General features: G+C 36.7%; 1 protein-coding gene across 4 annotated transcripts in view; it reads left to right on the forward strand.

The window, feature by feature from the left end:
• Positions 1 to 15614, forward strand: part of FAM83B (family with sequence similarity 83 member B) — a 99708-nt gene that overhangs the window by 23586 nt on the left and 60508 nt on the right. For all 4 annotated transcript variants that reach the window (XM_009241979.4, XM_009241978.3, XM_009241976.3 and 1 more), the window contains exon 2: positions 10 to 513. In XM_009241979.4, the coding sequence (XP_009240254.3) occupies positions 70 to 513 (444 nt within the window). In that variant the 5' untranslated portion in view covers positions 10 to 69. The remainder of the gene's footprint in view (positions 1 to 9; positions 514 to 15614) is intronic.

Raw genomic sequence — 15614 nt, forward strand, 5'->3', positions numbered from 1 at the left:
AAATACCAGATACTTCTCACCACTGCATGAATGGACATTTGAAAGTGCCATAGGCAAACACTTGCAAGCATGGAGACCTCATCAATGCTTTCCTCATTGAATGATGAGTGTAAATCTGACAACTACATTGAGCCTCACTACAAGGAATGGTATCGAGTAGCCATTGATATTCTGATTGAACACGGGTTAGAAGCATACCAAGAATTTCTTGTCCAGGAACGAGTATCAGACTTTCTTGCTGAGGAAGAAATTAATTATATTTTGAAAAATGTCCAGAAAGTTGCACAAAGCACAGCACATGGTACTGATGATTCCTGTGATGATACCTCATCTTCAGGGACCTACTGGCCTGTTGAATCTGATGTGGAAGCTCCAAATCTTGACTTAGGCTGGCCATATGTGATGCCCGGACTCTTAGGGGGCACCCATATAGATCTCCTTTTTCATCCACCAAGAGCACATCTACTTACGATAAAGGAAACTATTCGGAAGATGATAAAAGAAGCAAGAAAGGTAATAACATTTCTATTTTGAAATGAAAAATTTGAAACATGTAGAAAAGTAGAGAGAGTAATAACACAAATATGTATGTTACTAAAATAATCTATATGTACAGGCCATGCCTATTATTTTTAGGAAATGTACCTATGGATACACAGGAAGGTTGTATTTCCTATATCTTGCATATATCCAAGAGAGTGGCATTAGGTCTCTGCTAAAGAAAGAGATTTCCTTTTCTTAATAATGTACTCAAGAGATCTCCCAGAAGACTGAGGTATGTTGACTAGGAATAAGATGACTCGACACTCATAATTTTAAAGCACCTAATTTTTTCTTCTTCTCTGAAAGGAAGTAGTTGGTGGATATGGTGAAGTTTTCTTTGTTCTTAACAGGACTGAATACCAATTCTTGCTCTGAATGTGGTTTATGCTATTAAATAAACCATACATTTACTTATCTATTTTCCTGAGTTGTGTGGAAACAGTATAAAATCAACCTAATAATGTAAAATTCTAAAGCAGATTCTGAGATATTTAGCATTTTAAGGCTTTGGTGTTCTTTATCAAATATTTATATTGACTTATACATCTCACAGATCTTATTTTAGAGCTTGAGTAAAACTGTAGGACTCTTTAATCAAGCAACAAAAGTTATTAAGAGTTTTGTATCTACTCAGCACCATGGTAGGCACTTGGGAGACTACAAAAAATTTTGCCAAGCTCAATCTAGAGTTTTAAAATGTATGGGCAAGTCTGGGCGTGGTGGCTCACACCTGTAATCCCAGCACTTTGGGAGGCTGAAGCAGGCGAATCACTTGAGGTCAGGAGTTTGAGACTACCCTGGCCAACATAGCGAAACCTCTTCTCTACAAAAATAATAATAATAATAATAATAATAAGCGGATGTGGTGGCGGGTGCTTGTAGTCCCAGCTAGTCAGGAGGCTAAGACACGAGAATCGCTTGAACCTGGGAGGTGGAGGTTGCAGTGAACTGAGATTGCGCCACTGCCCTCTAGCCTGGGTGACAGAGCAAGACTCTGTCTCACCAAAAAAAAAAAAAAAGAAAAAGAAAAAGTATAGGCAAAAAGTTACCATTTTTAATTATAAAGTGTGCATTTTTTAGTTATGACTATGTGATACAAAAATTTAGATCTAAAAGGGACCTTAGGAAGCACACACGCATGACATTGCTTTCTTCTATGCCAATAAGACACAGAAATGCTTGCAAGAGCATGCTTTTATGAAGTACATCAATATAAGACCCTTGAATTCCTCAGTGACATGGCAGTTTGCAAGACAGGCAACTAAAAGGCTAACAATCATGTAGGGAGACACAGTGTTCTGAAGCTAATGTCAAATGCAAGCTTTGTAAAAATGAGGTAATTTTTTTCCCTAAACCTTTTGAGTTTAAATAACCTGTCTTTTCAGCTGTATTAATTCCTTTAACAGTATTATATTAAATAAAGTACTAATCCATTCCAGTTGTTAAAAATTAGCTATAGAATCAGGCTCACTGTAAGTGACCAAACTTTTATTGAATGAATTGAACTGTCATTCAGTTTTCTGAATTGAACCATGAATATTTTTTTAAACAGCACTATCTTAGGCTCTGTGAATAAATTATACAACTGCATTTTGTAAGGCAACAGTACAAAATTTGAGGCTATATATGAGTCTTTGTAATGGCAAAATAATAAATATCAAGTATTAATGTTTGCTGATTTTGTTTGGGGACATGATATGCTTTTGAAGCACAACGTTAACAGGAAATTTAAATTCATTTTTGAAAATACATCAGTGAAGATGAAGATTCTTATTGTGGTAACTTAGTAGTAATGCATTTATCACCCTGCGTGATAGCTAGTTTCCTTTGGGACATTGCATTATTGTGACAGAAAATGTTAATTCAGGAGATATCATAAATTTTTGGGCTAGCACTTACTGGGAACTGAACATTAGTCATGATCTTTTGATGTATTTTTCTTTCTAATATGGCAGCTTTGTATTTAATGAGCCTCTAAAAGTAATATCTTCTACCCGGTCACTGTCCGTTGAGAACTCCCACTTGAATTAGTGAGCTGAAGAAATTGAAGTCCATACTGTAAAACAGTAATGTGATGTGTGCTTCTCTTTCATAAAATCAGTGTGGCATACAAATAAGAAAGATAATTGTGTTTTTTTTCTACTTGTATAGCTATAGCTAAGTTGAGTTTGAAATAACAGAATTATTTGATCTTGTAAACTGAGTATACTGCCAAATATAAATTATAACAGATGACTTCGATTTGGTGCACATGGGTTTTTTTTTTTTATTATTATTTTTTTATTTTTTGTTTTTAACACAGAGACAAGGTTTCCCTATGTTATCCAGGCTGGTCTCAAACTCCTGGACTCAAGTGATCCTCCTGCCTCAGGCTCCCAAAGTGCTGGGATTATAGGCATGAGTCACCACACCCAGCTGTTATTTTTTAAGGTGTTAGGGAATGTGCTAGTTTCTACCCAGATGCAATAAATATTGAAGTCAAATTGGTTATCTTTGCATGGAATATGTATTTCTCAATTATTTTGGAAGATTCTTCATATGTCACCGTGTCTACTTAAAGATTTTTGAAGAATTAAGTACTCTGGGAAAAAAAGTTATTGACCCCATTTTTAAAAAATTAAGATTATTTAGCTTATAACTGGACATGGTCCTGTGAAGAATTTTTAAAAGAACAAATATGAAATAAAAGTTTACCAGAACACATTGCTTTTTAAAGATTAAATGTGGTTTTCATGACTATCATTTACTCAACAGATGTCATGCTCTTATTATCTTTCAGAATCAATGGGAGCCTAATAGTCATCAGGATAAGCTTTCTGTTTTTGATTTTTTTTCAGAGGGTAATTTATCTTTATTGGTAACTCAGTGAATTGTCATGGCGTTGTAAAGCGATGATCTTTTTTTTCATAAAGTGTTTGGATAATGTATATTTTAATGGATAAATTTTTTTTTTTTTTTTGCTTCCAAATATCTCAGGGAGAATCTTTTGGTAATAAACATTGTAAAACTCTACAGAGATATGAAGCCAAACCAGTAGGACTAGAAACCATCAAAACAGAACCCCAGAAAAGATCTCAGATAAGAATTTAAATCCATTTTCACTTTTGTGTTTGCAGTTGAGATAAGGTACTTGTGAAAATAATGCCATTTTATGGAAAAATCTTAAACTAATGAAAAGAATGTAAAAATTATCTGCTTAAAGGCCCAAACATTTGAAGTCTGATTATAAGCACCAAGTTAACCTTCCAGTCTCTTATGAAAGGAATTAAAAATGATTCTCAATCTCAACTTTCTTTACTGGAAAGAGGTGAAACATTTTGTGTTTGTTTTTGAATTTCAGTAATTTATATGCTCTCATTTCTAGCTTAAGTTATATAGTTAAATGAGCTCTTGATCATTTTGCTTTTATAAGCAGAATGTGATCTTTATAGTATTTCAAAAATCTATACTTTTTTACTTATTAATTTTATTTTTGCTAATTATCACTTAAAAATTGATTAGAGATTTTTTGTTTGTTTGTTTTGTTTTCTTTCTTTCTTTTGTATGTTTGCTTATTTTGTTTAAGAACTTTCCTTTGGGAAAATTCAGTTGTAGATAATATCTTACTTGTGCCCTAAAGGGACATATTTTAATTTACTGATTCTTTTTTTAAAACCCTTTCAATTTTTCACTTTGTGATTGACATAATTACATTTAGTCAGACTTTACTTTGTAAAGTCTGATAAGTGTCTAGCCAGACTTTTCCCAGGTAATTATTTGTCTGTCAAGAAGTGTTCCCAAGATGATATATGCACATATTCCTAATTACTGTGAACTCCTCTTATGAAAACATCCCCTCTAATTACTTAAAAAAGTCTTCTTTCATTAAAGTTTTTTTTTTCCTAGCCACTCAGTGGTACGTATTTACAAAGTTATAACTTCTGAGAGTCTTGAATATCTGAATGTTTAACCACAATGTTATTTGCATCTCTGTTTCCTAATTCTAGGCTAGCTTTTTTTGTGAGATGTGAATCTTACTCTTGTGAAATACGGGATCAAGACACATAAGCAAAGTCTATTGAGAATTAGGACAGAGTAATTCCTGATGCGCTCTGTACCACATTACCTGAGTTCAGGGCTTGGTTTCTTACTGAGTCACTGTTCCTGGGTGTGTCTGTTATGGCCTTGGGAGGTATTAGTAATATAGAGAAATATTAACCATCAGTTGGCCCCACAGATGCAAAGAGGAAGATGAACAGGTGATGGGAGATCTTCTTGGGAGTGAGCTGATATTATAAAAGTAGAACTAGAATAGAGACTTTGTCACCAGGACTCTAACTAGTGTGGCATTAAACAAATCATTGTACCTCCTCAAGTTTCTTCATTTATTTAGGAAAAGATATGAAGCAAAAATGTTTCCACATTTTTAAAATCTGGTGTTCCTATCCAAATCTCTAATACTGCTTACCAACTTAGGATTATTTTGATATGTTATATTCCTTGCTGAATTAGTTCATGATAGAAATGATTTTTATTGTGTCGTGATATGTTACTTCCATCTGCATTCCTTTGCAACCATGTCCTGCCCAGCTAAGTGATATTTATATGTTTATCTGTGCCTTCATTAGACTAGAATGCTCTCTGTCCTGATGTTCCTAATTTTTATTAAGAATTTCCTATCTACCCTATCCCTGTCCCAACTCTCACTGTGAATTTTGTCATTCTTTGAATTTGAGTCAAAATTGATTTCTTCTTGGAAATAATATTTTGCTTAGTCAAATTTAATGACATTACTATCCTGGGACATTAAGTTGAACATTTCTTCTGTGAATAAAATGCATTACATGTTAATATAATATATATTTATGTTTGAGTGTGTATGTTTGAGAGAGAGGGCATGAGAGGAGAAGGATGGAAAGAGAGAGGGAAGAACAGATGGAGGGAAAGAGAGGGAAGAGGGAAGGTGGAAGAAAGGGAGAGAAAAGAAGGTGGGAAAGAGACAGGAGAGGAGGGAAGGAGAGAGAAAGAAAAAGAGATCTGGTTAAAATTGCACTGACTTCATCCTGCCAACAATTGCTGTGTCTGTATGGCAGTACTCTGTCTTTAACAAACTCATGGTGCCATACAGAGAGGCAACACATTCTGTATCTATTTTACGTTTGTTGGAGCAAAAAATTAAAAAAGTATGAAAAAATGAAAATGAAATCATTGTATGAGACTTCCAATTTGGTTGCACACCAAAGTCATCAGTAACTTAGAAATTTCAGATGTTTTACTCTGCAGTGTATTATCAGGTAAAGTCTAAGGATCCTCAGTGACTTGTATTTTTAAGAGACTTTATTTAAAAATTGACAACTGAGAAAAGAATTTAGCTTTAAAAAGAAAAAATACAGTTACTTATGGGTGTCAGTAAGTTTAGCAGAGTCTTTGCGTTGCTAATACTAACCAATACCTCTATTAATAGTTGGAAAGAAATAATTTAAAATGTAAGTTATTTAGGAGTGCATATATATATATATACATGTATATACCTATATATATGTGTATATATATATATATATACACATATATATATATACATATATATATGAAATACATATATATATGTATTTCTTTTTTTTTTTTTTTTTAAGACAGAGTTTTGTTCTTTTGCCCAGGCTGGAGTGAAATGTCACAATCTTGGCTCATTGTAACCTCTGTCCCCCCAGGTTCAAGCGATTCTCCTGCCTCAGCCTCCCTAGTATCTGGGATTATAGGCACCCGTCACCACGCCCGTATCATTTTTGTATTTTCAGCAGAGACAGGCTTTCATCACGTTGGCCAGGCTGGTCTCCTGACCTCAGATGATCCACCCACCTCAGCCTCCCAAATTGCTCGAATTACAGACATGAGCCACCGCACCCTGCTGGAGTGCATATAATTTATCTGATTGGGAGAAATGTTTTTGAGACTATTTCCTTTACTCAGCTATTACTCTTTAGTATTTTAAATTCTCTCTCTCTCTCTTTATATATATATATATATATATAATAAGCTGTGAGAAACAATTTTTGTAGGTATTGCACATGGTGTGTATAGTCCTCTGAGCTTTGAGGTAGTGTTACTGACTATGGTACAAAATGTAGTTCCATATATTTGGGGATCTCTGAAGTAGAATGTTTATTTTTTGTGATTGTTTATGTTTACTCATTCTTTCCTGTCTCTGGTTTAAAATAAAAACCAAACAGTTACTTATTGAAATGTGTAATATTTTCTGATGATACACCTTTAGTAGTTTGTTGGAATGGCAAAGCTAATTGTCATCATAAAACCTTGTCATAAAATACTGAGAATTCCTAATGCCTAAACACCTAAATTCCAGAGGGGTAGAAATTAGCAGTTTTACACACTCAAATGCCTTCAGGGCTAAGCCACAAAAATAACTGCAAAAACTCTGCAAAGGAGAAAGGGCAGATGGTATTCCAATAGGGAATGAAAGGAACATGGAAGAAGAGATAACTTGACCCTGACTTAAGGCATTCTTTAGGTATTTGTTATAGAGGTGATAAGCTTAGGACCTTAGGTACACATTGAGGCATCTTATCAAAAATTAACTTTCACGAAAATAAGGGGATATTACTTTACTTGTCTGTCCTCTCAATGAGATGTAAAAAGTCATGAAGGTTTGCCATGGGAGCCTTTTTGAGATGATGAGTGCTGACATTTTGACACACTGACATTTGGCATTTTAAGGATTCTGCCTGCTGTCTTATAGTTGCTACAGATCCATCATGTGGCATATATTGTTATATCAATTATTGATTTCTTTAACTAGTCACTCTTCAAATTATCTTGAAAAAAATTGGGTGACTTTTATCTTAAGGACTGGAACTCACATCTGATTTTGAGTAATGAATTTATATTATGCAATTTAGTAACAATATCAGGTAACATGCATTGAGCACTTACATGTTAGGCACTGTGCTAAGCACTTTACATGCATTATCTTAAGTTGACCTTCATAGCAACCTTGTGAAATGTGTCCTTTAATCCACATTTTACTGATGAAAAATACTGCGTTCATGTGGTAGGTTGGTCAGTGGTAATGAAGCAGAATGAAACCAAAATGATCATAACTAGAAAGTGGTAAAGATTACATATTCCTAATCGGAGGTGTTTGAAGACCTGGTTGAGAGGGTCTAAGATTGAGATCAGTGGGTGTAGATGTGGAAGCATTGATTTCTAAATGAGTCAGGTAAAAGGTATCATGTGGTTGTTATTAGAAGTCAGAAGTCACTCACCTGGAACCGACAAAAGTTTATGATAAGTAGATGAGGTGCTAGTACCTAGAATGTAGACCAGGCCAGGAGGCACTGAAAGGAAATGCGTTTCTGAGTTCAAAGGTAAGGTAAATTTGAAGCAGGAAGAAAAGGAGAATCAGGTAATGAAGTTGTCTTTTGGCCTCTGCTGGGTTCAGCTATAAGAGAAATCAGTAAGTCTTTGGCCAACCTTATAGGTTAAAGGTATTGCAGGCCATTTATTCATTTAGCAATTATTTTTTAGTGCCAATGATGTATCAGATACTATTCTAAGTTCTGAGAATACATAGGTGATTAAAGTACCAAAGAAGCCCTGCCTACCCTTGAATGAAGTTTACCTACAAATGGGGATAATCAACTAATAAATAAGGAGTGCTAGCAGGAAGAAGCAAAACACAAATATGGTTGAGTAAAGGGAGCTGAGAGTGGTGGAAGATAGTTTGCAATTTTAAATAGGGTGCTTGGAGTAGGCCTTAACAAAGTGACATTTCAGCCAAGATTTGAGAAAAGAAGGAATAAGCTATGCATGTATTTGTGGGCAGAACACAGGAGACATAGGGGAAGCTTTCTTGTTTTTTAGAAGAAGAGCAGAGGCCAGTTGTTGGACCCGACAGCAAAGAGGAGATGAGTAGAAGATGCATCAGAGAGGAAACATGGAGGCTAGATCTTGGGGATCCCCACTGGCCATTTTAAGGAACTTGGCTATGATTCCTGTAAATTAGGAATCTACAGGAGAATTTTGAGCAAAAGAGAGATATCAGTTTTAAACCTGCTGTATTTTAACAGTATACTTGTGTCTGTAATTTTGAAAATTGACTGTAGGGGACTAAGAATGAGCATATCAGATATTACTAAAATAATTCAGATGTGGGGTGATGGTATCTTAGATGGTCAGATGGTGGCAGCAATGGCTAGTTTTTAGGTATATTTTGAAGGTCGAGAAACATGGGATGTGAAATAGGTTGAACAATATAAGATGACTTCAACATATTTTGCCTGAGCAGTTGGAGTGATGGTATTGTCATTTGAGGTTGGTGTCAGAGGCCCCAAAGTTGGGATCAGGAAGCAGGCGTAGAGACTGAGTTAAGGGGACTTTTAAGTTACGACTTCACCATAGCCTTTGGATGGTTGATCCGTAACCCCAGTCACTGACATCTGGCAACACACATGTCTAAGTATCTCTAGATGAGGGTTCACATTGGAACCCAAATAGACTGACTTGGAGAATAGTCCTGACCCCGAGGACCTAGTTGTAAGTAACTTGGATAAGATTCAGATGCAAAGGAGTGGGTAAATAGAGAATATGAGATAAGAACATGACTGATTAGATGCTGTCCCAGGACCTAATAAAACAGGAGATTATCTACCCTGCTGAGAAGCAGAACCTCCCAACACTTAGTCTTTTCAAACAAACTTTTACAGGCAATTATTTCGCAATTCCTTTATGCTGGGTCAGGTGAGTGGAAGAAGGAGAAACTGGGAAGGGGTCACGTAGGAGGTCCCTTTTTTTAGCAGGCCATTTGGATGGGTAGTTTTGATAAGTAGGAGATGTATGGTGGAGAGCTGGGCATTTTCAGACAACAGGGGAGCGTGTGAGAAGTAGAGTAGGGTGGAAAAAAAGGAAGGCAGAGTTGCTGAGAGAGGTTGATTAAGGCCAAATTGTGAAGGTCCTTTGATCAAACCTTGTGGAAGAGAATAGTGGGAAGTCATGAGATGTTTTTTAGTGACAGTGATGTTGTTAAATCTGATTTTGGACATATTAATATTGTGTTTTGGTTAGTTAACACATAGAGAAGAATGTAAGACAGGTTGTAACAGGCATTGGGATAATGGTCATCAACAAGCTGACAATAGGCTGAAGCTGACATTCAATAGCAAACAAAATGTCTTTTCAAGGGGAAAATATATCTTCAATTTCCTACTAGAATAGAATGTAAATGTAACTACTTAATTCTGTATCTTAAGGAAAGTGCTTTTTTGTTTTAAAGCTATTTTTAAGATGTCTTAATCATCTGACTTTAAGCTAATAAAATTTATTTCTGTACAAAAAAAGTTTTAACAATCTACATATAGTTTAAGTCTACATAAGCTTATTGAGTCCCAGCTATGTGCAAGGCACTCTGCTAATTCATACGGATGGGGAGAAAAACCCACTTCAAGTGATTTAAAGTCTAATATTTGAGGGATATGGTAAAAGATTCATAGGAAATATATAGGAGAAATCATGTGTGCTTATGGGCATCACCCGAATGATCTATGTATTATATGGGGTCTGGATTTTTTCCACCTGTTTACTCTTTAAGTATCAGGATTATAGAGACAATTATTGAAATTTTAAAGTAGCAAAAATATGATACAGATAAAATACCTCCAAAATATTTATTAGCAAATATGTTTTACTAATGTGACAAATGTATGTATAGAAGGTTTCTTTTTTGAGACGGAGTCTTGCTTTGTTGCCTAGCCTGGAGTGCAGTGGCATGATCTCGGTTCACTGCAACCTCTGCCTCTCAGGTTCAAGCGATTCTCCTGCCTCAGCCTCCTGAGTAGCTGGGATTACAGGTGTGCGCCACCATGCCTTGCTAATTTTTGTATTTTTAATAGAGACAGGGTTTCATCATGTTGGTCAGGCTGGTCTCAAAACTCCTGACCCTGTGATCCGTCCGCCTCGGCCTCCCCAACTGCTGGGATTAAAGGTGTGAGCCACCGCGCCCAGTCGAAGGTTTATTTTTTATTATTAGGGTACATACATTCCTTATAGGCAATATGGAAAAATTCAAGAAAGGGTTAAGAAAAGACGATCATAATCTCCCAGTAGAGGTAATCACTGCTACTAATGTCAGAAATTTTCTTACCTATTAAATAAATAGAGAAATGCATGTATACACAAATGAATGTGTATGTGTTTTGATATCTTATATAAATCCCTGAAATAGAAGATTCAGATGTGTTATATTTGAGATCATATGTTGTATAATATTTTTAAAGTTGCCTCCTGTCTTTTTTCACTTAGGATTTTTCTTACAATAAAATAATTGATTTCTTGTACTGAAATGCAATGGCATAACAAAATAGGGGGCAGTGGGAGCTGCTGTGTCTCCCACAGAATTTAAAAACACTAAGATTGACTAGATGGCAGTCTGCTTTTGAGAGCATGTGCTGACAATTGTAAATAATATTAGTGATAATATACTCCTTCATTACTGCCACCTCCACCCATTTCTTACTCATCCCTCTACCTCTTAGCATACCAGTGCTGATATGATGAGTGTCTCATGGTAACATTCCTTCAGAAATGAAGAAAGCCTCATAACTGTTTCTGTGTAATCATTGATAAGAAAAATTGGTAACTGTACATTTTCTTTTGAAAATGGGAACTTTCCTTTAGGCTGTATTAATTTCAAATTAATAATCACATTTTGATTTTTTTTCTTCCTTGAACTCAAACACAGGCAATAAATAAACATGAAAGGGAAAACATTGTCATTTGGCTAAATATCAATCCAATATACACTGCTGAAAAAAATCTATAATCATAAAAAAAAAACTGAGTCATAGTAGTCGTATTTCAACCTGCTGAATTCTGGAGCAGTTACTGAAAAAAAAAAATAAATCTGAGGTTTGTGATCATGTAGTCTTTTTACAATTGGGCAATGAGAAATTGAGAAAGTCCAAAGTCACCCATTTGGTGACCATAAGGACTGACAGCACTCAGGCATCTAGGCTTCTATTCTTTTTTATTTATTTATTTTTATTATTTTGCTTTAAGTTCTAGGGTACTTGTGCACAACGTGCAGGTTTGTTACATATGTATACATGCGCCGTGTTGGTGTGCTGCACCTGTTAACTGGTCATTTACATTAGGTATATCTCCTAATGCTATCCCTCCCCCTTCCCCCTGCCCCATGACAGGCCCCAGTGTGTGATGTTCCCCACCCTGTGTCCATGTGTTCTCATTGTTCAATTCCCACCTATGAGTGAGAACATGCAGTGTTTGGTTTTCTGTCCTTGAGATAGTTTGCTGAGAATGATGGTTTCCAGCTTCATCCATGTCCCTACAAAGGACATGAACTCATCCTTTTTTATGGCTGCATAGTATTCCATGGTGTATATGTGCCACATTTTCTTAATCCAGTCTATCATTGATGGACATTTGGGTTGGTTCTAAGTCTTTGCTATTGTGCATAGTGCATCTGGACTTCTATTCTAAGATTATTGTATCATGTTTCTTCTCTAGTGGGAAGGAGAAATACATTTGTTAATGACACCAGTAATAGCTAATGTTTAATGCTGTGTGCCAGGTAGTGTTTGAAGCATTTTGTATGTACTGATGTATTAACACATTTAGCTTCACAATAGTTCTCTAACGTAGATACCTTTATTGCCCTTTAGTTAGAGGTGAGGAATAAAAAAGTTAAATAATTTTTTCTAGGCTTCAGAAGTAGAAAATGACAGGTCTGGTATTTGAGCCTGGGTCATGGGCTCAGACAGACCCTGCTTGGGCTTACCATTATGGTGTATTACCTCTGATAGACCACTCCAGGCAGGCTCCATGCAAACCAACTGAACATTCACAACCACGCTTTTGTTCCAGTATTATTGCATTTGATTCCTGGTTATCTGCCACATGGATTCCAACTCATAAGCATGGAGTATATGATGAGGCTTTGTGCTTTATCTCCTGCCTCCCTCAATCACTTCCACTCCAGGGCTACTGGGCCTGTTCTGGGCCTTCCACTGTAGAAGTATTCCTTCCTGCTTTTGTTCATGATTATTTACCCACTTGGAGCATTCTTTCCCAACTTTTTGCCTCCAATTCATCTTTTAAAATCTATGTTAAATTATACTTGTTTGGGAAAGCTTTGTTTGATTCCCTTACCAGACATCAGTCAGTCATCCTCTGTATTATTGCCACTTTATTTTTTAATTATTTATTTATTTATTTTGAGATGGAGTCTCGCTCTGTTGCCCAGGCCGGAGTGCAGTGGCACGATCTCAGCTCACTGCAAGCTCTGCCTCCCGGGAGCTTCTCCTGCCTCAGCCTCCCAAGTAGCTGGGACTACAGGCGCCCACCACCACGCCTGGCTAATTTTTTTGTTTTTGTATTTTTAGTAGAGACTGGTTTCACCGTGTTAGCCAGGATGGTCTCTATCTCCTGACCTCATGATCCACCCACCTTGGCCTCCCAAAGTTCTGGGATTACAGGCGTGAGCCACCTCGCCTGGCCATTATTGTCACTTTATACCTGCTCTTTAAGATGAGATATATCCTTCATTTTGTCATAGGACCCATGATTTTTTAGTGATTTTTTTTTTAATTTTTTTTTTTTTTTTTTTTTTTTTTTTGAGATGGAGTTTCGCTCTTGTTGCCCAGGCTGGAGTGCAATGGGGCAATCTTGGCTCACCACAACCTCCGCCTCCCAGGTTCAAGTGAATCTCCTGCCTCACCCTCCCGAGTAGCTGGGATTACAGGCATGTACCACCATGCCTGGCTAATTTTTTGTATTTTTAGTAGAGACGGAGGTTCTCCATATTGGTCAGGCTGGTCTCGAACTCTCAACCTCAGGTGATTTGCCCGCCTTGGCCTTCCAAAGTGCTGGGATTACAGGTGTGAGCCACCGCACCTGGCCGATTGTTTAAAACTAGGTTATTTTTCTTTTTAAATTTCTTTGTAATAATTTTTATGCTGTGTATGAATTATTTGTCAGACACATGTTGCAAATATTTTCTATAGCTTAGTTCTTCACTCTGATAATGGTTTTTTTTTGGATTAACAGGAGTTCTTAATTTATAGAAATTCTTAATTTCAATGTAGCCCAATTTTTTAATCTTTTATTTTAAGATTAGCTATTTTTGTGTTCTATCAAAGAAATATTTGCAGCTGAGTGCAGTGGCTCATGCCTGTAATCCCAGGACTTTGGGAGGCCGAGGAGGGCAGATCACTTGAGGCCAGTAGTTCATGACTAGCCTGGCCAATATAGGGAAACCCTGTCTCTACTAAAAATGCAAAAAAGACCAGGCATGGTGACTCACGCCTTTAATCCCAGCACTGTGGGAGGCCAAGGTGGGTGGATCACGAGGTCAAGAGATCGAGACCATCCTGGCCAACATGGTGAAACCCCGTCTGTACTAAAAATACAAAAATTAGTTGGGCATGGTGGTGTGCGCCTGCAGTCCCAGCTATGCTGGAGGCTGAGGCAGGAGAATCGCTTGAATCCAGGAGGCAGAGGTTGCAGTGAGCTGAGATTGCACCACTGCACTCCAGCCTGGTGACAGAGCAAGACCCTGTCTAAAAAAAAAAAAAAAGAAAAAAAAAGAAAATGAGCTGGGTGTGTGGCGCATGCCTATGATCCCAGCTACTTGGGAGGCTGAGTCATGAGAATTGCTTGAACCTGGGGGATGGAGGTTGTAGTGAGCCGAGACTGCGCCATTGCACTCCAGCCTGTGCAACAGACTGAGACTCTGTCTCAAAAAAAAGAAAGAAAAAAAAGTAATATTTGCCTTCCCCAATATCAAGAAGATGTTATCCTTAATTGACCTCTAGGTGTTTTATTTTGTCTTTCATATGATGTGAGGTCAGAGTCCATTTTGATTTCCATATGAATATGCAGTTACTGCTGTGTCATAACTCAAGTGACCACTTATATATGGGTATATTTCTGGACTCTATTCTAATTCCATTGATTTATTTATCATTGCTGTGCCAAGACCACAGTGTCTTGGTTATTACTGTAAGCCTCTCCATTTAGTAGTGAGTCCTCCAGTATTTTTTTTTTTTATTTTTATTTTTTGAGACGGAGTCTAGCTCTGTCGCCCAGGCTGGAGTGCAGTGGTGAGATCTGGGCTCACTGCAAGCTCTGCCTCCCGGGTTCACGCTTTTCTCCTGCCTCAGCCTCTCCAGTAGCTGGGACTACAGGCGTCCACCACCACGCCTAACTAATTTTTTGTATTTTCAGTAGAGATGGGGTTTCACTGTGTTAGTTAGCCAGGATGGTCTTGATCTCCTGACCTCATGATCCAACCGCCTTGGCCTCCCAAAGTGCTGGGATTACAGGCGTGAGCCACCCCGAACCCGGCCCAGTATTGTTCTTTTTTCAGTATTGCCTTGGCTACTCTAAATCTTTTGCTTTTCTGTAGGAATTTTAGAATCATCTTGTCAACTTTCCAAAAAAAAAAAATGTTGGGATTTTGATTGAGATTTCACTGCATTTATAGAACAGTTTGACTAGAGTTGAACTTTACAATATTGAGTCTTCTAATCTAGGAACAAGGTATATTCCTCTATTAAGTTATGTTTAATTTTGTTCTGTACAATTTTGTTGTTTTCTGTGTATAGGTCTCACATATCATTTGTTTGATTTATTCCTAATTATTTGTTATTTTTGATCCTGTTGGAAATATTTTAATTTTTTGTTTTAATTTTTTTCTTTTTTACTAATATGGAAATATATTTTTTGTATATTGACATTGGGTCCAGTGACTGGATTGATATGCTTATTAATTCCAATAGTTTATATATAGATTATTTTGGATTTTCTAGATACATTATCTGTAAATAATGGTAGTTTTATTTTTCTCTTTTTCCAACCCACGTAACTTTCAAATCTTTTGACTGCCTTAATACATTGGGTACGTATTCCATTGCAATGTTTAACATAATGTTAAATGTAAACAATACTTGCTATACAAACCATCATTCTCCGCAAACTATCGCAAGGACTAAAAACCAAATACCGCACATTGTCACTCATAGGTGGGAATTGAACAATGAGAACACATGGACACAGGAAGGGGA

This window comes from Pongo abelii, chromosome 5 (genome assembly GCF_028885655.2).
Source record: "Pongo abelii isolate AG06213 chromosome 5, NHGRI_mPonAbe1-v2.0_pri, whole genome shotgun sequence".
Taxonomy (NCBI): domain Eukaryota; kingdom Metazoa; phylum Chordata; class Mammalia; order Primates; family Hominidae; genus Pongo; species Pongo abelii.